Below are 23,491 nucleotides of genomic sequence, written 5' to 3'. Positions count from 1 at the left end.
ACTTGAGACATTCTTCCAACTGGATGTGCAGCCATTTACGACCACTCTTTGGGTCCGATCACTAAGCCAGTTATGAATCCACCTAACAGTTGCCTTGTCCATTCCATACTTAGTCATTTTTTCAATAAGGATTGTATGAGAGACTTTGTCAAATGCTTTGCTGAAGTCAAGATATACTATATCTACAGCATTTCCTTGATCCACCCAATCAGTAATACCATCATAGAAGGAAATTAAATTAGTCTGACATGACTTATTAGTTACAAACCCATGCTGACTCTGTTTAATCACTTCATTCTTATCCAGGTATTGACATACATGTTGTTTAATAATTTGTTCAAAGATCTTTCCTGGTATAGAAGTCAGACTCACCGGCCTATAGTTGCCTGGGTCCACCTTCTTCCCCTTTTTGAAGATAGGAACAACATTTGCTCTTCTCCAGTCTTCTGGCACTTCTCCTGTTCTCCAAGAATTTTCAAAGATTATGGAGAGGGGTTCAAAAATTTCTTCTGCTATCTCCTTCAGTACTCTGGGGTGTAATTCATCTGGACCTGGAGACTTGAATACATTTAGGTTAGCTAAGTGTTTCCTCACTATCTTTCTGTTTATAGATATCCTGGATTCTTCTATTCCCTTAATAGGACAGTGAATAGCAGTTGATGTTACATTTCCTTTCTGAGAGAAAACAGATGCAAAATAGGAATTTAAAAGTTCAGCCTTCTCAACATCCTGTCCTACCATTTCATCATTTTCATCCTGTAAAAATCCTATAGCATCTTTGACTTTTCTTTTACTTTTGACATATCCCCAAAATCCTTTATTATTGCTTTTGACATCTCTTGCAAGCCTCAATTCATTTTCAGCTTTAGCTAATCTGATTTGTGCCTTGCAGGTTCTGCAGACAGCATTATATTCTTCTTTAGATATGCCTCCTTCTTTCCATTTTATAAACATTTTTTGCTTCCTTTTTAGCATGTGCTTAAGTTCTGTGTTCATCCATCCTGGTTTCCTTAAATGCTTCCTATTCTTCCCTCTTTTCGGAATTGTTAACAACTGTGCTTTGAGAATTTCATTTTTCAAGATTTCCCATCCTTCCTGGACATTTTTGTCTTTAAGGATATCCAGCCATTGGATCCCTCCAATTCTCTTTCTGAATCCCTTAAAATCTGCCTTTCTGAAATCTAACCTTGACGTCTGAGTCTTCACAGGTCTTCCGCCTCTAGTTATCCAAAATTCTAAAATAGCATGGTCGCTACCTCCTAGGGTCCCAGCCACTTTTACCTCCTCAACCATTTCCTCCCTGTTTATAAGGATTAGATCCAAGGTAGCAGTTCCCCTTGTTTTCTCCTTTACCTTTTGGAAGATAAAGTTGTCAGCAAGAGAGGATAAGAATTTCCTTGACCTGTTAGTTTTGCCTGAGAGAGATTCCCAACAAATGTCTGGATAGTTGAAATCTCCCATGACAACTATGTCATATTTTTTGGAGAACTTGGCCATTTGATGCATAAAGAGTTCATCCATATCTTCAGCTTGCACAGGCGGCCTGTAGTAAATGCCTGCAATGGTGTCCTTTCCATTGTTCTGTCCTTGTATTCTTACCCAAACAGTTTCCACAGAACTCCCAGTCTCTGAAGCTTCAATCTCTGTGCAGATATACGCATTTCTAACATACAATGCGACACCCCCTCCTCGTTTATCAAGTCTGTTTCTTGCAAATAAGTTGTATCCTTCTAGTCTTGTATTCCAATCATGTGTATTGTCCCACCAAGTTTCAGTGATTCCAATGACATCATATTTCTTTTCCTGTGTTAGTAGTTCCAATTCTCCTTGTTTGTTGCCCATGCTTTGTGCATTAGTATAGAAACATTTTAGTTTGTGATTGGTTTCTCTTTCTCCAATATTTTTTTTAATTAGATTCTTTCGTCTTTGTTCTTCCTTTCCACTTCTAATAGCAGAGTTCTCAGTAGCATTTGTCAGGTGTATGGCTTTTTCTGGTCTTTTACTTCCCTTCCCATGTTGTTCTAGTTTAAAGCTCTCCTTACAAGTGTAGCAAGGCGACTTCCAAATACCTGCTTTCCAGTCTTCGTAAGGTGCACCCCATCTCTAGCAAGTAGTCCATCGTATAAGTAGTTCACTCCGTGATCCAGAAATCCAAATCGTTGCTGATGGCACCATCGACGTAGCCAGTTGTTCACCTGCAGAATCTTATTCCACCTCCTTGTTCCATGGCCATCCACTGGGAGGATGGAAGAGAAGACCACCTGCGCTCCCAGTTCTTTCACTTTCTTGCCTAAGTCTTCAAAGTCTCTGCAGATGGTTTCCAGGTCATTTCTTCAGTCTGATAAAATGCATAGGGGCTTTTACCCCCAACATTGCCAAAAATAGCCGCTGACAAAACACTCGGTTACCCATTGGCATAATTCTGCAGGCAAAATTTAACTTTCCGAACAAAGATTGCAATCCACATAACGCCACCTTCCACAAACCACTCACTCTTAAAACCTCTGCCCGCTTTCCATCCACCTTTTCTTCCGACAATCTACATTCCATCACCATGGTATCAATCTCAAATCCCAAGAAACTCAAGTCACCACCCCAACTGTCTTTTCCGCCACTAAGGGAACCCCACATTTTTTGGCCAAACTTTCCATCGTATGCAACATCATAGAACAATCATATGAATATGAACAAAAAAAATCATCTAGGTAATGAATGCAAGATTTAGAACTGGACATCTCCTTAACCACCCATTCTAAAAAGTATTAAATGTCTCAAAATAGGCACACGAAAGCAAGCATCCCATGGGAAGGCAGCGATCAACAAAGAATCCCCTGTTGTGAACACTTTTGACATGGCTTCTGAGTTTGGGCTCCCTCTGGTGGTTGTTGCTGGTAATGGAGCTGGTCTGGCTGACAGAAGTCAATCACCTGAGGAGGATGATTGGAGGTCAGGTGTTACAGACTGGAGAGATTTAAGTGAGCAACCTTCCCTCACTTGTTGCTGGTGATTTGGTTTTCTTCCTGAGCATCTTGGAAGTCTGCTTGCCTCCTGCTTTGTCCTGCATCTTTCAGATAAGTTATTTGTCTGCTTGAATCTTTTTGCATTTGATCCATTTTTTGCTTTTCTCTGATTTGTGCCTTGCTGGTGTGAGTTCAGCCTTGTTCCCTGTTGGGACCTGTGCTGGACTCTTTCATTTGCCACAGCTCATGTCAGTCTTTTCAGTATTTCTAATCCCCTGTTATATCAGTATCTTTTGTTTTGCGTCCAGTTCACACCAGAGTTCTGATTTAGTGGGGGAGAGGTCCTGTGGCCTCAGTATTTTTGCATATCAGACGTGTTGGAATTGTTCTTAGGGTTTTTGCGTGATTGCAGACAGTATCCTTTCCTGTCCTGGTCTATCTAGAGAGTTTGGGTCCCATCATTTGCTTACTCTATTTTCTGCCTGTGTTTTGTGCCTCATCTTGTCTCACCGGCAATATATGTTCGGGGGCTATCTATTCCTTTGGGGTTCTACTCCGGGGTAGTTTAGCTTTCCCCTTTCGCTCTTTAGGCTTAGTTAATTCTTTGGCTGTGTCGAGTAGTCTAGGGCATCGTAGGTATGTCCCACGGCTAATTCTAGTTGTGTTGTCAGTCTAGGGGTCTGCAATCCGCTAAGTTACCAACCTCTCTGGTTATCTGGTGGCCTAGCCTATTCCCCTGCTATCCTCCTCGGTTACCTAATCATAACAGAATCACCGACCTGACTGTAGATTCTAGGGTACTCTAAAAGAGGAAAGAATAGTAAAAAAAAAAAAAGTGGGTGTCAGAAGTTTTTATATATTTTTTCCTCTTTTTCTCTGGGGGCCGTAGGAGGATTTTTTCTTTAATGGATATTAACCCCTTCCTGACATCAGACGTACTATCCCGTCCATGGGACCCGGGCCCCTATGCCCATGGACGGGATAGTACGTCTACCGCGATCAGCGGCGCCCACGTGGTGAGTGCCGCTGATCGCGGCCGGGTGTCAGCTGATTATCACAGCTGACACCCGGCACAATGTGTCAGGGGCGGTCACGGACCGCCCCGACACGTTAACCCCTTGCACACCGCGATCAAACATGATCGCGGTGTACCGGGGGTTAAAGGGAAGCATCAGCAGGGAGGGAGCTCCCTCCGTGCTTCCCTGAGCCCCCCACGGCAGCACAATGTGCAGCGCTGCTGCGGAGGTCTCTTTCCCTACAGGCCCCCGAATCCAAGATGGCGACGGGGGCCTGTAGGGAGCTGACTTCCTCAGTGCCTGCAAAGCGCAGGCATGAGGAAGTCTGCAGAACTGCCTGTGACAGATTGCTGATCTGTCACAGTGATCTGTCACAGGACAGTGATGTCCCACCTGGGACTATGTAATAAAGTTAAAAAAAAAAAAAAAAGTGTTAAAATAATTAAAAAAAAATCGCCAAATAAATTAGGAAAAAAAAAATATTCCCCCAATAAATCCATTTTTTTTAAATAATAAAAAAAAACAAACGTACACATATTAGGTATCGCCGCGTCTAACGACCTGCCCTATAAAACTATCCCATTAGTTAACCCCTTTAGCGAACCCCTTAAAAAATAAAAATAAAAAAACAAAGCAAAAAATAATGATTTATTATCATACCGCCAAACAAAAAGTGCAATAACGCGCAATCAAAAAGATGCATATAAATATCCATGGTACCACTGAAAATGTCATCTTGTCCCGCAAAAACGAGCCGCCATACAGCATCGTCAGCGAAAAAATAAAAAAGTTATAGCTTGCAGAATAAAGCGATACAAAAATAATTATTTTTTATATAAAATAGTTTTCATTGCATAAAACCGACAAACCATAAAAAAAACGACCTAAATGAGGTATCACTGTAACCGAACTGACCCGAAGAATAAAACCGCGTTATCAATTTTACCGCACGCGGAACGGTGTAAACACACCCCCCCAAAAGATATTCATGAAACGCTGGTTTTTGTTCATTCTGCGTCCCAAAAATCAGAATAAAAAGCGATCAAAAAATGTCACGTGCCCGAAAACGGTACCAATAAAAACGTCAACTCGTCCTGCAAAAAATAAGACCTCATATGACTCAGTGAGTCAAAATACGGAAAAGTTATAGCTCTCAATATGTGGTGATGCAAAAACTATTTTTACAATAAAAAGCGTCTTTTAGCGTGCGACAGCTGCCAAATATAAAAACCGCCATAAATAGTAAATCAAACCCCCCCGTTATCACCCCCTTAGTAAGGGAAAAATAAAATTAAAAGAAAATGTATTTATTTCCATTTTCCCGTTAGGGTTAGGGTTGAGATTAGGGTTAGGGGTGTGTTGGCGTTAGGGTTGGAGTTAGAATTGGGGGTTTCAACTGTTTGGGCACATCAGGGGCTCTCCAAATGCAACATGGCGTCTGATCTCAATTCCGGCCAATTCTGAGTTAAAAAAGTGAAATGGTGCTCCTTCCCTTCCAAGCTCTGCCATGCGCCCAAACAGTGTTTTACCCCCACATATGGGGTATCAGCCTACTCAGGACAAATTGCAAAACAACTTTTGAGGTCCAATTTCTCCTGTTACCGTTAGGAAAATATAAAATTGGGGGCAAAAATATCTTTTTTGTGGAAAAAAATGATTTTTTATTTTCACGCCCGGGCGTTATAAACTTCTGTGAAGCACTTGGGTGTTCAAAGTGCTCACCACACATCTAGATAAGTTCCGTGGGGGGGTCTAGTGTCCAAAATGGGGTCATTTGTGGGGGGTTTCCACTGTTTAGGTACATTAGGGGCTCTCCAAAGGCAACATGACACCTGCAGACCATTCCATCAAAGTCTGCATTCCAAAACGTCACTACTTCCCTTCCGAACCCCGACGTGTGCACATACAGTAGTTTTCTCCCACAAATGGGGTGTCAGCGTACTCACGACAAATTGGACAACAACTTTTGGGGTTCAATTTCTCCTGTTACCCTTGGGAAAATAAAAAAATTGGGGACTAATTGATCATGTTTGTGGAAAAAATATGATTTTTTTTATTTTCATGCCTGGGCATTATAAACTTCTGTGAAGCACTTGGGGGTCCAAAGTGCTCACCACACATCTAGATAAGTTCCTTGGGGGTCTAGTTTCCAAAATGGTGTCATTTGTGGGGGGTTTCCACTGTTTTGGTACATCAAGGGCTTTCCAAACGCGACATGGTGTCAGATCTCAATTCCAGCCAAAAACGTCAAATGGTGCTGCTTCCCTTCCGAGCTCTGCCATGCACCCAAATAGTGGTTTACCCCCACATGTGGGGTATCAGCGTACTCAGGACAAATTGCACAATAACTTTTAGGGTCCTGTTACCCTTGGAAAAATAGGAATTGAGGGTGAAAAGATCATTTTTGTGGAAAAAATATGATTTTTTAATTGTACGGCTGTATGTTATAAACTTCTATGAAGCCCTTGGGGGTTCAAAGTTCTCACGACATATCTAGATAAGTTCCTTGGGGGGTCTAGTTTCCAAAATGGGGTCACTTGTGGGGGGTTTCCACTGTTTAGGTACATCAGGGGCTCTCCAAACGTGACATGGCGTCCGATCTGAATTCCAGCCAATTTTGCATTGAAAAAGTCAAACGGCGCTCCTTCCCTTCTGAGCTCTGCCATGCGCCGAAACAGTGGTTCCCCCCAACATATCAGGTATCAGCGTACTCAGGAGAAAATGCACAATAACTTTTGCAGTCCAATTTGTCCTGTTACCCTTGGTAAAATAAAAAAAATTGAACCTGAAGTATTTTTTTTGTGAAAAAAAGTTAGATATTCATTTTTTTTAAATATTCAAAAAATTCCTGTGACGCACCTAAAGGGTTAATAAACTTCTTGAATGTGGTTTTGAGCACCTTAAGGGGTGCAGTTTTTAGAATGGTGTCACTTTTGGGTATTTTCTATCATATAGACCCCTCAAAGTGGCTTCAAATGTGATGTGGTCCGTAAAAATAAAATGGTGTTGCAAAAATGAGAAATTGCTGGTCAATTTTTAACCCTTACAACTTCCTAACAAAAAAAATTTTGGTTCCAAAATTGTGCTGATGTAAAGTAAACGTGGGAAATGTTACTTATCAAGTTTTTTGTGTGCCGTATCTCTGAGATTTAAGGGCATAAAAATTAAAAGTTGGAAAATTGCGAAATTTTCAAAATTTTCGCCAAATTTCCATTTTTTTCACAAATAAACGCAAGTTATTTGAATGAAATTTTACCACTATCATGAAGTACAATATGTCACGAGAAAACAATGTCAGAGTCAATGGGATCCATGGAAGTGTTTCAGAGTTATTACCTCATAAAGGGACAGTGGTCAGAATTGTAAAAATTGGCCCGGTCATGAACGTGCAAACCACCCTTGGGGGTGAAGGGGTTAAGCAATGGTCTGATCATGTTGAGCAGCTCACTGCTGAAGCTCGGAGAATTTCTGCCTATCTCGCTCAGTTGTCTGCTGTAGAACCTAAGATCCCTATTCCTGATTTATTTTCTGGGGATCGGTGCAGCAGGTTAAAATTGTCATCTCCCTGTTGCACGGCGACCCTCAGGACTGGGCTTTTTCCCTGACACCTGGGGATCCTGTTCTGGCTAATGTGGATGCGTTTTTTCAGGCTCTGGGGTTGTTGTATGATGAACCTAATGTTATTGATCAAGCTGAGAAAACCTTATTGGCATTGAACCAGGGTCAGAAAGCGGAGAGTTATATTGTCAGAAATTTCGAAAGTGTGCGATCTGTTGTGAACACTTGGGACCTGACTTCTGAGTTTGGGCTCCCTCTGGTGGTTGCTGCAGGTAATGGAGCTGGTCTGGTTTACAGAAGTCAATCACCTGAAGAGGATGATTGGACGTCAGGTGTTACAGACTGGGAGGATTTTTTTTTTTAAATTCGTTTATTGAACCTCAGGACACAAAGAATGTACAACATACACAATGGCTTATGATAACAAGCATTATACATAGCACACATGTTTCCGTCCATTGTAAAATATAATGCTGAGAAATTGCACACTCTTATAAACAAGGTAGTATGTACATATCATTCCAAGCATACATGAAGGATAATTACCTATACATTTTCCAGCATGTACTGTATATCAATCCAATTTCACAAACCTTGTCATATCACTCAGAAATAAAATCTAACTAAAATTCCTAAACTACAACTACCACTACATCAACTGGTATCTACTATTTCTGCAGCCTGGTCTCATATATCATATTATGTCGCGTGTGATGTCTCAGCCTTGTAAAGTGAGGTGAGAGGAATTCCACCTCTCCCAAATCTTTTCAAATTTACCCGGACATCCCCTATTTTGGTATAACGTCCGCTCATATGGAACAATCGAATTTACCAACTCAATCCAGAATCTAAGGGAAGGACATGAACCCCCCCCATCCACCGCAATGCCAGCACCTTCCGTGCCATAAACAGCATCCCACGCAGGAAGACCACAGTATAGCGATCCCAAGTCTCCTCCTCCCATACTCCAAACAAGCAGACCAATGTCTCTAGAGGGACAGGGGCCTGCACCAGGGATGTCAGTAGTGTAGTCACCTCTCCAGTAATGTAGGATAATGGGACACTGCCACACCATATGAATAAAATCAGCATCTGGCGAGTGACATCGCATACATTCTGATGATTGAAGCCGACCCATCCTAAAAAGTCGCACCGGAGTCAAATATGAGTGATTTATTATATATAATTGTATCATTCTATTATTAATAGATGGTGATACTCCGATCGGAGACTCTAGAATCTCCTCCCACTCCTCTCTTTGCGTATTAGGGATGAGTCGTTCCCACTTCTTCTTAATAGAGCTTATGGCCGATTCTGCCCCTACTGACAGCATGTATGTATACAAAGAGGATATGAGACCTTGGGGACCCTGCTAATTAAGGATTCCTATCAGAGGTAAAGATGAAATAGTACGGTCCACACCCCTATCCCTCATATGTGATTGAAGAGCCGATCTCAGCTGCAGATAGCGAAAAAATTGAGATCTCGGAATATCATGTGTGACCTGTAATTGTTCAAAAAATTTTAAGATCCCTTGGTCATACAAGTCTCCCATTGAAGAGACGCCATACTGAATCTAAAAAGCGTTGGATGGGTGACCCAGCAACCCCGGAAAATAGTTATTATTCCACATGGGCATTTCAGCTATTAAATATTTAAACCCAATTACATTCTTGATTTGTCTCCATATTAATCGTGCCAGCCGGAGCAGGGGCAGCAGACGTGGGACATTAGTTTTCTCAAACTCCAGGAAACCTAATTGGCAATCCGCTTGTGCAGCGTGAAAGAGGTGACTTTCAGAATTGGGTAGACAATTACCCGGCATCCATTTACTTAAAGCTTTAGCCTGCCCAGCTAAGTAGTATAGGAAAAAATCTGGCAACGCCGCCCCTCCTCCCTTCTTTGGTCTTTGTAAAATGGACAGTTTAAGTTTGGGCCTAGTTTTCCCCCATATAAAGGACATGACCAGGGAATTGAGCTTAACAAAAAGGACTTGGACACCGCTACCGCACTGTGCTGAAGCGAGTAGCTAAATTTAGGGAGTAATATAATTTTAATCAGGTTAATGCGTCCAGCCACAGATAATGGGAGCCTACTCCAAGACGCAAATTTAGCTTTAACTAGTTCCAACAATGGGTGGACATTAAGTTGTAGATCAAGCGTACTATTGTTAGATATATGGATGCCCAAATATTTAATACTAGATACAGTAGTTAGCGAGGAGAGAGCCTCCAGCTGGGGCATAGGAAAGGGGTAACAGGGCAGACTTCTCCCAATTTATATGTAGACCTGAATATTTACTGAATCTATCTATAAGGGATATTACCTGTGGCAAAGTTTCTTCCACATCATTCAAGAATATCACCATATCATCGGCATATAGGCCTATGGTATCCACCTGACCTGCTAGATCTATACCTCAGGTGTTAGGGGAGGACCTTATACGTATTGCTAGTGCATCTATCGCAAGGGCGAAGAGGGCCGGGGAAAGAGGGCAACCCTGATGGGTTCCCCTTTGCAATGCGAGAGACTCAGATATAGAATTATTTATTATAATACGGGTCTTGTGTTTCTTATATAGTACTTTGATCCATGTTATAAATTTATTGCCAAAGCCATACCTTTGCAAACATGCGGAGAGGTAAGGCCATTCAAGAGAGTCAAAAGCCTTGGCAGCATCCAGACTGGGAGGATTTAAGTGAGCAAGTTTCCGTCAGTTGTTGCTGGTGATTTGGTTTTCTTCCTGTGCATTTTGAAGTCCGCTTGGTCCTGCATAGTTCAGATAAGTTATTTGTGTGCAAGAATCTTTTTGCATTTGATTCAGTTTTTGCTTTTCTCTGCTTTCTGCTTTGCTGTGTGGGTTCACCATTGTCCTGTTCTATCTAGACAATTTGGGTCCCATCATTTGCTTACTCTATTTTCTGCCTGTGTTTTTGTGCCTCATCTTGTCTCACTGGCAATATATGTTCAGGGGCTATCTTTCTTTGGGGCTCTACTCCGGGGCACTTTAGCTTAATCCTTTCTCTCTTTAGGCTTACCGTAGTTAATTCTTTGGCTGTGCCAAGGCGTCTAGGGCATCGTAGGTACGTCCCACGGCTAATTCTAGTTGTGTTGTCAGTTTATGGGTCTGCAATCCGCTAATTTACCAACCTCTCTGGTTATCTGGTTGCCTAGCCTATTCCCCTGCTATCCTCCTCGGTTACCTAATCATAACAATCCCCCGTCTGAAAAACAACCCAACAAATGCATGCTATCGGGGTGTACCGGTAACCATCTGAATGCCACCTCCACATCCGTTTTTGCCAATAAAGACCCTTTACCGCAGAACCGTACCCAATCCATAGCCCAGTCAAACGAAGAATACAACACACAACATGGCTGCGGATCAATCCTGTCGTTCACTGAAGAACCCTTAGGGAAAGATAGGTGATGGATTAACCTAAATTTATTTGGCTCTTTCTTTGGAACTACACTAAGTGGTGAAACCCTCAAATTACTGAGGGGCACCGCATCAAGCAGTCCCACCATTCTACCCAACGTCTAACTTTTTAGAAACCTAACTGGGAAATTGAAGTGCCGATTTTAAATTCTGACTGGACAACCAAACTTTTTTTTATCAACAAAAGGGATTCTACAACCATCCCTAAATCTGTTCCGCAATAAACTGGCCGCCTCTTTATCTGGATACTTATTTAGAAAATACTCCATCTTGTCCAGATGCACTGGCATCTCCCCTTTTTTCAGTATTATCACCTCCTCTCTGTTTTCCACCCTTAATACACTTTGCTGCCCTGTGAGGGCCCCCACCTGCTGAACATTCATGTTTGAATTTACATTTATTTTTCAATTTACATATCCCTTCATTAAATGAGAAACACAGCCCTCTCTGCGATGCCACCGAGTGTCCTGACTGTCCCAAACTCCCGATGCCCCCTGGAAATGACTGACTACCTTGATTTATCTAATAGGGGCCGTCACCCTCAGCCACAAGGATATGTCTTTATGGTCCCAATGAATGCTGGACTGTACCGCCTTCTGCTGATGAAATTGTTCATCATATCTCAGCCATCCCTGACCACCATACACCCTGTAAGCTTCCCCAAACGCGTCCACATAACAAAACAGGCCCAAACAATTCTCTGGGGCCTTCTCACCTATCACGCTACCTAAAATAGCGATTGCTTGCAACCAATTGGAGAAGGTTCTAGGAATTAAACAATACCTCCTCCTTTCCTTATCCTCTTTTTTTTTAGAATCATCCTTCCTGACCCTATCAAGGTTAAACCTCTCAACCTTCTAAAATGTTTTTCCTCACTTATTGTTTTAAATGCGCCCCCAACGGATCCTCAAAACACACATATACCTCCCCCTTTGCTACATCATCCAAAAACACAGCATCCTCCTCTGTTTCTTTAGCCACATTTACAGATTGACCCGAAATTGATGCCCCTTCATCCCCCGCATTGGTAACCGATGACCCATCACTTGCTGCATTGGACGTTATAATACCTATACCAGAAACCTCAGACCTTCTAGATCCCTCAAGAAATCCATCTGACCCTAAAAGTGCCCCTGAATTCCCCAGCCATGCAGCGGACGGAGATTCCCCACCCTGAGGTCTCCCAGACCCCCATAACATAACTAAATCTCTTAGACCATGTAAAATTAACCCCATACCCTTTCTAACCCCCCCCCCCCCCCGAAAACATCCTGACACGTAATTACAGGGGAAGCTAATAAAGGGTTAAAAAGAACAGATTGCAATGCCTCACCTAGCTTCCTGGAAGCTGTGATCCCAGCAGCTGGAATTCCGGAATCCTGCAGAAGATGTCCTTGAGTCGATCCGTCCCTGAGCCCGTCCACCGCTGGTCCTGATGATCCTGGATCCAGCTGACTGACGTACTGCTGACTGCAGTGTTAAGCCATGTCAACCGTCAGCCCAGAGACTGCTGCTGCTGTAAAAAGCTATTCAGGGCCAGCTGACTGCTACCCCCACCGCAATAATGGCTGTGTTTTCTGTTCTGATGACTAGGCCAGCCGACTGCCGCCCATTGACTCCTGGAGTCCTGCGCCTGTTGTGCCTCCAGGGCCAGCCTGCTGCTGCCCATCATGCTGAACGGCCGACATCGCCGCGTTGTGGGCGGAGCCAATCAAGTGCCGCTTAACTTCATAATGGTGCCGAGGAGCCTCCCGGTAAGGCCCTCGTCCTCTCTCCTCCTCTGTCTGCCAGCGCCGAGCAGATCCTGCTCCGGTCAGGACACCCACAGCTCCTGCTCCTGACACCGTATGTGTCATTCTTGAAGAAGGGAAGGCTGACTCCTCCCCCTGTTGCAGGCTCCGCTGAACGGATGGATTCCTCCTGGCTCTTGAACGCTGTGTCGCCATCCTGCGAAACGCGCTATCCTCTGATGGGTCCCCGCAGTGGCTTCTGACACGGCGCCGTGCCTGGGGGGGTTGCCATCTGGACTAAGACGCGCCGGAGACTTAGTTCTCCATGGCCGGTGTCCTTCATGAGGAGTTGGAGGAACAGGAGCCTTGCAACAGGCTGTGGAGAGATAATGGCAGCCAGTCTGTTCCATGCATGCCTGCTGCACTCCTGAGCTGCAGAAGCAATGCCTCAATAGCTTCCATATCTCAGATATAGTGGGAAAAAAAGTATTTAGTCAGCCATCAATTTTGCAAGTTCTCCCACTTAAAGATGAGGGAGGCCTGTAATTGACATGTTAGGTAGACCACAACTATGAGAGACAAAATGAGAAAAAAAAAACCATAAAATCACATTGTCTGATTTGACAAGATTTATTTTGCAATTTATGGTGGAAAATAAATATTTGGTCATTAACATAAGTTTATCTCAATATTTTTTTATACAGCTCTGGCAAAAATTAATAGACCACTGCAAAAATTTTATTTTGTCTGATTTTTCTCTTTATAGGTATATTTTTGAGTAAAATGGAAATTGCTCTTTTATTCTATAAACGACTGACAACATGTCTTCTAATTTCCAAGCAATAAATTTTGTATTTATGTTCAGAAAAAGAGAAATGGTCAAAATAACAAAAAAAAATCTCAGTGCTTGCAGAACTCAAATAATGCTAAGAAAACAAGTTCATAATAATTTAGAAACAACAATACTAATGTTTTAACTCGGGAAGAGTTCAGAAATCAATATTTTATGGAATAACCATAATTTTTAATCACAGCTTTCATACGCCTTGGCATGCTTTCCACCAGTCTTTCACACTGCTTTTGGGTGATCTTATGCCACTCCTGGTACAAAAATGTAAGTAGTTCTTCTTTGATAGCTTGTAACTATCCATCTTCGTCTTGATTACGTTCCAGAGGTTTTCAGTGGGGTTCAGGTGTGGAGAGTGGGCTGCCCATGACAGGGATTTAATGTGGTGGTCCTTTATCCACACATTGATTGACCTAGCTGTGTGGCATGGTGCATTGTCTTGCTGGAAAAACAGTCCTCAGAGTTGGGGAACATTGCCTGAGCAGAAGGAATCAAATGTTTTGTTTTTTTCCAGGATAACCTTGTATGTGGCTTGATTCATACGTCCTTCGCAAAGATTAACCTGCCCAATTCCAGCCTTGCTGAAGCATCCCCAGATCATCACTGATCCTCAACCAAATTTCACAGTGGGTGCAAGACACTGTGACTTGTTCGCCTCTCCAGGTCTCCGTCTAACCATTAGACGATCAGGTGTTGGGCAAAGCTGAAAATTAGACTCCTCAGAGAAGATTACCTTACTCCAGTCCTCTGTGGTCCAATCCTTATGGTCTTTGGCAAACTTCAACATGGCTCTCCTTTGCTTCTCATTGATGAAAGGCTTTTTTCTAGCTTTACATGACTTGAGCCCTGCCTCTAGGAGCCTGTTACGAACTTTTCTTGCCATGCACTTCACTCCTGCTATTTGCCATTCGTTTTGTAGGTCACTTGATGTCAACCTGCAGTTGCTGAGTAACATTCGAATAAGATGATGTCATCCCAGTCAGTGGAGAGTCGTTTTCGCCCTCTGCCGGTCTGTAGCTTTGTTGTCCCCAATGTCTGCTGCTTGGCATTGTTGTAATGGTCTGCCATCTTAGAAATTTTAAGAATGCAGCCAACATGACACTCACTGTATCCCTCTGCTAATAAAGCCAGAATTGAGCCCTTGTTTTCCTCACTCAAGACTTCTCTTTTCAACTCCTTTGGCATGATTGTGAACACCACAGCAAGGTTTAGTATACTTTCCTTCGTTAAATAAGATTTGGTTCAGGTGAAGCACATTAAGTAGAATGAAGTGTACTCTGGTTGTAATTCAACTGACACTGGAATGGAATGGCTGTCAGACATGAGGAGAAGTTTATTTTATTTTTATAAAACTGTGCAGTGGTCTCTTAATTTTTGCCAGAGCTGTATATCCTTTGTTAGCAATGATAGATGTCAAACATTTTCTGTAAGTCTTCACAAGGTTGGTACTCACTGTTGATGGTATGTTGGCCCATTCCTCCATGCAGAGCTCCTCTAGAGCAGTGATGTTTTAGGCCTGTCGCTGGGGAACACAGACTTTCAAATCCCTCCAAAGGTTTTCTATGGGGTCGAGATCTGGAGACTGGCTAGGCCACTCCAGGACCGTCATATGCTTCTTATGAAGCCACTCCTTCATTGCCCTGGTGGTGTGCTTGTGATCATTTATTATGCTGAAAGATCCATCCACATTTCATCTTCAATGCCCTTGCTAAATGGAAGGAGGTTTGCACTCAAAATCTCACGATACATGGCCCCATTCATTCTTTCATGTACACGGATCAGTTGTCCTGGTCCCTTTGCAGAGAATCAGCCCCAAAGCATGATGTTGCCACCCCCATGCTTCATAGTAGGTATGGTGTTCTTTGGATGCAACTCAGCATTTTGTCTCTTCCAAACACGACGAGTTTTGTTTCTACCAAACCGTTGTACTTTGGTTTCATCAGACCATATTACATTCTCCCAATACTCTTCTGGATAATCCAGAGGATGGACAGCACCTTCAAAAATCATACATTGATCTAATGTCACCAGGCAAAAATATATATAACTGAACATGAGGTTCCTAGTTTAATATTCTGATCAGACTGTATGAAGCCCACTGCCACGGCACGGCAAACCTCTTAATGGGTGCCTATCGCCCTAACGGAGCAGAGCCGTGAGCCGACCACCGCCACAGCGACAATGCACCAGCAGGGCAGACGGCCTGGTACCTCACAGCGCCCATGCTGCAAGACAGAGTCCCCCATGACTCCAGACCGCGCTGCCCCACCAGCACAAAACCACTGCAACAATGGCCACCACACAGCTCCAACAGTGGGTTTCATACAGTCTGATAAGAATGTTACCCTAACTGAACATAAGGTTCTTAGTTTATGTGGACATGACCAGGAATGGCTCAGGATTTGATGCTGGTGAAATCTGCACGACATTTGCATCTGAGGTTTTTGATGCGTTTTTACATGTGTTTTTGATGCTTTTTTTTATTATTGCATGCGTTTTTTTGTCACTTGAAATATAGCTAATTTAAAGTTGGCTTCTGGGAAGAAAAAAAAAAATGTTTTCCTGTTTACAGATATATTGGAGTATGTGTACAAGGTCCGTAAACGCTGTTTGTTGGATGCTGTGTCCAACCCGAAGAGTCCAGCTGTTACAGCATAGTGGATGGGATTTCAAGAAATCCCATGCCCACTATGCGTGCACTGATGCCCACGGCATACCTGCAGAGACGGTGATGTGGCGCATCTTTCCAGACCGTAGCATGTCTATTTATGTAGGGGAGACGCTTGGTCTCTGTTGCGTAAATTACACATAGACTTTCATTAGATGCGGTAAAACCGCATTATCTTCCTAATCAAATGTGTATTAATTGCAGGAATGCAGCTTACTACACATGTGTACTAATTTAAATAATGGTGAATCTTGTGACACAGTCAGAAGTACACGTCACAGGAAGTGGAGCAAAGAGAGGTCCCCTCTTTATTTAATAAATGAGTAATAATTTAAGAAAAAATAGCATTTGGGTCCCCGTATATATTTGTTAACCAGCCAGAGTAAAGCAGACTATTGGGACTGGTATTTCAGGCTGGTAAGGAACCTATATCAATGAACCTTGCCAGCTTGATAATACCAGGCCGCATCAGTCTGCTCACCTTGGATGGTTAGAAAAAATAGTGGGATCCCCTAAAAAAAAATTGCGTGGGGTCCCCCTATTTTTGTTAACCAGCCAAGGAAAAAGCAGACTGCTGCGTCTTGGTATTCTCAAGCTGGAGAGGCCCATGGATTTTGGCCCTCACCAGGCTAAAAATAGCAGCCCTCAGCCACCCCACAATTGGCACATCCAAAAATGCGCCAGTTGTGGTACTTTACCTGGCTCTTCCCACTTGCCCTCTAGCGGTGGCAAATGGGGTTCATATGTGTAGGGTTGATGTCACCTTTGCATTGTCAGGTTTAGGGACGGCGGAACGCACTAAATATAAATGATAGGAAGAGCGTTCGCCGCCCGGGGTCCACCGTGCAGTAGGTGTAACAACCGCTGCTAAGTAATGGCAGACTAGCTATATGGCGGTATACTGCGCTCGGGTTAAACGTCACCCGAGGTGCGCAGAGCGGACTCTGTTAAACTCACAGAGGCGCTTTAGTACCAATAAAGCATAAACGCCGAGCCTGTTAGCTTCACAGGTCTCAGCTGGCATGCACACACGGTATACGGTCACAGGACACGGCCCAAGGCTGAGGTCGGTGTCTGTCCTGACCTACTGTGCGTGCGGCGTCGCTACCGCGGATGCCAGTAAGTGCTGCTAACTGCAGCATCGCAGTAACTACTGCCGCTGTACGACAGTGCCGTGAGGCATCACACTGTCGGACGCTAGTGTAGCGGTGCGGTATGCACTGTGGCATATGGCTTGCCACTGACTGGCGCTGACTATAACTCTAGTTCCCTGTCCACATGCGTAATATCAGTGGGAAGGGGTTTCAAATGAGTCAGTCACCAGAATCATACATCCGTCACCATTCACACATCTAGCAAGTATAGCCTATACTAGCGCATGGCCGAGCGGCCACGCGGTCCTTTTATAGCCATGCGCTTCCGGGACCTTCCAGACCTCCTGAGATGGGCCAATCGTATCAGGACAAGGACCTGAGCACGTGACCCCCCGATCTCCACTAGGAGATCGTCTCGTGGGCATGCCCAGTAGCACGGCGAGAGGACTTAGCCTCTGGAGTGGTTTCCTGCAAAGTCGTCTGTGCTACCATTGCTGGTCCAGAGGTGGCAGCAACATCCAGACCCAGAGAGCTGGTCTGAGCAGGGCGCCTGGATCGCCGAGATTGCTGTGCAGGTCCCTGAGCGGTTGGAGAGGAATCGAAGACCGCTGGATGTATGGCTCTGGATTTCTGCTGTGCAGCTGCAGGAATCCGACGCCTAACAGTCAGGTAACATCAAGCCCACGGCTTAGCAATGAAGAGGCGTCAATAACACACCTATCCATTACTAATCCTATAGTTACATGGTAAATAAAGACACAGCCAGAATAAAGTATTTTAATTTAAATAATGACACAGACTCCTTTTAATAGATGTTAATCAAACCTTATGAGAAGATCTTTGGCTGAACGGTGGCATTATGCCACCATTGAGCCTGATATCCAGAACACAGCTGAGCTTGAAGATGATCACCGGAGATAACTTGGTCCCTGGCGGTCACGTGCACTACAGTTCTCGTGATCAGCTGATCGCGAGAACTACAGTGTACATGTGCTTCGAGCTAAAACAAGGTATACCATTATTTAAATTAGTAAACATGCGTAGTAAGCTGCATTTCCAACTCTGCGGATGTACGCAGCATCCAACCCGCAGCATTTACTGACCGTGGGAACATACCCTTATATATATTTTTGCCTAATTGCATTAGATCAATGTATGATTTTTGGAGGTGCTGTCCATTCTCATTTTCTGCATATTGCATGCTCTGTTCTCTTTTTCTTTGGATGTGCACTCCTCCCATTTGGCACAGGTGATTTTAATTAGCAGGAGACTGCAAAGAAAGGGGTCTTAACCCATTTCTTCTCCCACTGGAGATCTTGAGGAAGGTGCGTTTCGATGCTTCTTTCATTTGGTGTGGGTGCTGAGTGGCTGCCATTGTTGATGTGGTTTTGAGCTTGTGGGGCGGCGCGGTCTGGAGTCATAGGGACTCAGTCTTACTGCATGTGTGCTGTGCGTCAACAGGCCCTCCGCCGTGCTTGTGCTTTGTCGCTGCGGCAGTGGTCGGCTCACGGCTCTGCTCCATTAGGGTGATAGGGACCCACTAAGAGGTTTGCCGTGACGTGGCAACGGGCTTCATACAGTCTGATCAGAATGTTAAACTAAGAACCAAATGTTCAGTTATATATATTTGCTGAGAGGCATTAGATCAATGTATGATTTTTGGAGGTGCTGTCCATTCTCTTTTTCAGCATATTACAAGATTTATTAAAATGTCTCTCCATAACCAGGATTACACAGTAGTGAAGAAGACCTCTAGTGAGTGCTGTCAAGAACATGTGTTTGAGGGATGGGGAAAACAACTGAGCCCAATCCATTCGCCTCCACATCAGCCCCTGATACATGAGGCCATCAATGACCAGAAGATCCTAGAACTCACCTACAAGATGATTGAGCTGCTGACTGGAGAGGTGACACTGCTGGGAATGCTGGGACATTATACAGTAACGCTATGGAGGGATCGGGGGATGACGGTATCATTGTATGTGTCAGGTTCCTATAAGGTGTCAGGATGTCACCGTCTATTTCTCCATGGAGGAGTGGGAGTATTTAGAAGGACACAAAGATCTGTACAAGGACGTCATGATGGAGGTTCCGCAGCCCCTGACATCACCAGGTAATAGACAGGACTAAAAACACACGGCCTATAATTATCTTTATGTAAAGAATGAATTCAGTCTCTGTATATATGTCTTCCAGTTCTATCCAGTAAGAGGACAACACCAGAGAGATGTCCCCGTCCTCTTAGTCCGCAGGACTGTAAACAAGAAGATCCCGATGTTCCTCAGGATCAGGTACATGGAGAGAAGGTGTCATGAGATCTCCCCTATGATGTGTAGAAGACTGTGAAGGTCTTGTGTTTAGTCTTGTTTTATCTACAAGTATAAGCGAAGAGTCAGACTACTGAATAACTCGTACTGGGATTGCATCACAATGTTTGAACTGACCTGCGGATCTCCCGACCAGAGCAATTCATGACAGCATGTATTTCTATGCAACTGTCTCGCTTGGATAACACACCTAATGTCGTGCCTCAACTGCCAACAATGAGCAATAGCACAACTTCAATCTACAGCCCTCCATATAGTAAGCATGCACTACAAATACAAATACACTCTATTGTATTCATATGAACCACCTAGAAACATCTCCCAAGACTCCTCCCAGCTGCAGGGCTGGCTGACCCTCTTTTTACTTCCCCCTGCCCAGCTGCAGGGCTGACCCTCTGTAACTCTCCCCTGCCCAGCTGCCTACAGTCCATAACTGTCACATAAAAGTGACTACAATAAACCATATCATTAACCATATAATGACACTTTTTATCAGTACCTGTAATTACAGTAAATCCTGCAGCACCACAAATATACCTTTTATTTCATACATCAATTCTCTTCAGGAGGTGCCAGGATCTTTCTTTCCTCTACACCAGGAATATGACAGTGAGTTTTACTTGTTTTCCGCCTTCACAGTCCTCAGATCTTAACCCTATAAAGCATCTCTGGAACGAGGTAGAATTGGTTGTTCAGAGCATCTCAGCACCTTCATCTAATTTGCGGCAAATACAGGAACCCATCCTGTTGGCATGGGCCAGTATTCCTGGGGAACCATCTCAGTACCTTGTGCAATCTATGACGTGATTAATATCTGAGGTTCTGAAGGGGAAGAAGATCCTACATGTTACTATATGGGTATCTCGTAATGTGGCCATTCACTGTATGTTTGATATCTGGTGGAGATGACAGGATAAAGCTGATCATAGACATTAGATGTTGTCTGGATCTTCTCAAACATCTTCATCTGTCAGTGACTTTTACAATATTTGTTTCAGGGTGAAGATCTCCCCCATATTGATACTACAGAGACATATGTGAGGGGTGATGAGCGGTGTAAAGAGGAGATTCCTACAGATAACCGCACAGGTGAGTAGTGATCACCAAATGCAGAGAAGTCACAGGTTCTAATCAGTCACTAGCTTGTAGAGAAACTTTAGATGTTCTGAGTTTTTTCGGATGTGTTCACATGAAATTTTTTCACATAGAAGTACCATTAAACGATTATCAGGGACTATTATTATTTTTTTTTAAGTAATGTGCTTTCACGCTGGTAGTTGTTTTTATACCTGTCTTTTGTGTCTGCTGCCGATCTCTACCAACACAGACTGCTGTTATTGGTGATTCAGCTTCTCTTCCTCTCTGCTCTGTTGATGTAGTGCGACTGCCAATGTCATGCTTATTGTTAGTTAGACTGCCGGTTTCTCGCAGTTAATCACTATGATATCGGAAGTCATGCCTTGTCGACAGAGCAGCCTGGAAGAAGAGGAGTTGCTCTCTGACATGGAGGAGCAGCTGAATCACCGGCAGGAGCGGTCGGTGACCACTCTGACCCAGTAGGCAGGTAATTTCCTCTGTTAGCAAATACTTGCCTGTTTAGTTGATAGGCCAGTAGTAAAAAAAAAAAATAGTCTTGGATAATCTCCACAAGAATGGCACCGTGCACACCATTATTTAATGAAGGGGAACAGTGGGGTAAGTATTGCTAAATTCATTCAGACGCATATGACTTTTCACTCTTTCACTCTTCTTTATTTTTATACAGTATTTTGTACGAATGTTTCTCCCCTGCATCCAGAACACATTTCTGAGTTGTTACAGAGGAGATAGCTCTTTACTCCCAGTCCTGTCCATCACAGGTCACTGTGCACAATAATAATAATAAATTTTATTTCTATAGCGCCAACATATTCCGCAGCACTTTACATTTCAGAGGGGACTTGTACAGACGATAGACATTACAGCAGAACAATAATCACATAGATCATAACAGATACCAAGAGGAATGAGGGCCCTGCTCGCAAGCTTACAATCTATGAGGAAAAAGGTAGACACGAAATGTGGGTGGTAACAATTACCCTGATTGTATGGACCAGCCATAATGTTAAGTGTGTAACAGTACAGACACAGAGGGCTAATAGATGCATAAATCATGTGGGAGCATGATGCGGGGAACCTGGTTATGGTAAAACTTTTGACTGTGCCACACAGGGATAGATTAGGTTATTGTGTTGAGGCGATAGGCCAGTCTGAATAAATGCGTTTTCAGGGCACGCTTAAAATTGTAGGGATTGGGGACTGATAGTATTGATCTGGGAAGTGCATTCCAAAGAATTGGCGCAGCATGTGTAAAGTCTTGGAGACGGGAGTGGGAGGTTCTGATTATTGAGGATGCTAACCTCAGGTCATCAGCAGAATGGAGGGCATGGGTAGAGTGGTATACTGAAACGAGGGAGGAGAGATGTAGGGTGGTGCTGATCCATGGAGAGCTTTGTGGGTGAGGGTAATAAGTTTGTACTGGATTCTGGAGTGGATAGGTAGCCAGTGTAATGACTTGCACAAGGTAGAGGCATCGGTGTAACGATTGACGAGGAATATGATCCTGGCTGCAGCATTCAAGACAGATTGGAGTGGGGAGAGTTTGGTAAGAGGTAGACCGAATAGAAGGGAGTTACAATAGTCGAGACGAGAATGAATAAGAGAAAAAGTAAGAAAAGGCCAAATTCTAGAAATGTTTTTGAGGTACAGATAACAAGAGCTAGCCAGTAATCAGATGTGGGGGGCAAAGGAAAGCTCGGAGTCAAGTATGACCCCAAGACAGCGGGCATTTTGCTGGGGAGTCGGGTATAGGTACATTAGTAGCGGGAGGAAACACAAGGAGTTCAGTCTTTGACAGGTTCAGTTTCAGATATAGTGAGGACATGATGTTAGACACAGTGTTTAGACAGTCGCTGGTGTTTTCTAGAAAGGCAGGCGTGATGTCAGGAGAAGAAGCGTATAATTGGGTGTCATCAGCATAGAGATGGTACTGGAAACCAAATCTACTGATTGTTTGACCAATAGGGGCAGTGTACAAAGAGAAGAGGAGGGGGCCTAGGACTGATCCTTGAGGAACCCCAACAGTAAGGGGAAGATGAGAGGAGGAGGGACCAGCAAAAGATACAGTAAAGGAGCAGTCACAGAGATAGGAGGAGAACCAGGACAGAACGGTGTCCTTGAGGCCAATGGAACGGAGCATAGTGAGGAGGAGCTGATGATCCACAGTGTCGAATGCTGCAGAGAGATCCAAGAGAATTAGCATGGAGTAATGGCCATTTGATTTAGCTGTTAGTAGATCATTAAAGACTTTAGTGAGGGCAGTTTCAGTAGAGTGTAAAGAGCGGAAACCGGATTGTAGCGGGTCGAGAAGAGAGTTATCAAAGAGATAGTGGATAAGACGGGAGTGGACCAGGCGTTCCAGGAGTTTAGAGATGAAGGGAAGATTAGAGACAGGTCTATAGTTAGCGGCACAGTTTTGGTCGAGGGATGGTTTTTTAAGTAGTGGATGAATGATGGCATGCTTAAATGAGGAGGGAAAGATACCAGGAGAGAGAGAGGTTAAATATTTTAGTTAGGTGAGTGGTGACAGCAGGGGAAAGGGACTGGAGGAGATGTGACGGAAATGGGTCACTGGTGCAAGTGGTTGGGCGAGAAGATGCAAGGAGCCTGATTACTTCTTCTTCTGTGACTGGTTCAAAATCAGAGAGTGAGCTAGATGTAGTGGGGGAGGGAAGACAGTGCATGGTATGAGGTGATTGTGAGATAATTTCCTGTCGGATCTGGTCAATTTTTTTCTTTGAAATTTTTGGCCAG

At 43.8% G+C, this 23,491-nt stretch overlaps 1 protein-coding gene across 5 annotated transcripts in view; it reads left to right on the top strand.

The window, feature by feature from the left end:
- LOC141073862 (uncharacterized) overlaps nt 1-23,491 on the top strand; it is an 84,939-nt gene that overhangs the window by 13,122 nt on the left and 48,326 nt on the right. For 2 of the 5 annotated variants that reach the window (XM_073561393.1, XM_073561384.1), the window contains exons 3-6: nt 19,001-19,219; nt 19,302-19,425; nt 19,509-19,603; nt 20,638-20,728. In XM_073561393.1, coding sequence (XP_073417494.1) covers nt 19,001-19,219; nt 19,302-19,425; nt 19,509-19,603; nt 20,638-20,728 — 529 coding nt within the window. Of the gene's footprint in view, nt 1-19,000; nt 19,220-19,301; nt 19,426-19,508; nt 19,604-20,633; nt 20,729-23,491 lie in introns of all 5 variants that reach the window. The other 3 variants (XM_073561369.1, XM_073561379.1, XM_073561400.1) reach the window with 2 other exon arrangements.

The sequence above is a fragment of the Dendrobates tinctorius genome, unplaced genomic scaffold, assembly GCF_039654945.1.
Source record: "Dendrobates tinctorius isolate UK_male_01 unplaced genomic scaffold, ASM3965494v1 ptg000014l, whole genome shotgun sequence".
In the NCBI taxonomy this organism is placed as follows: Eukaryota; Metazoa; Chordata; class Amphibia; order Anura; family Dendrobatidae; genus Dendrobates; species Dendrobates tinctorius.
This window is presented reverse-complemented; position numbering and strand designations above follow the sequence as displayed.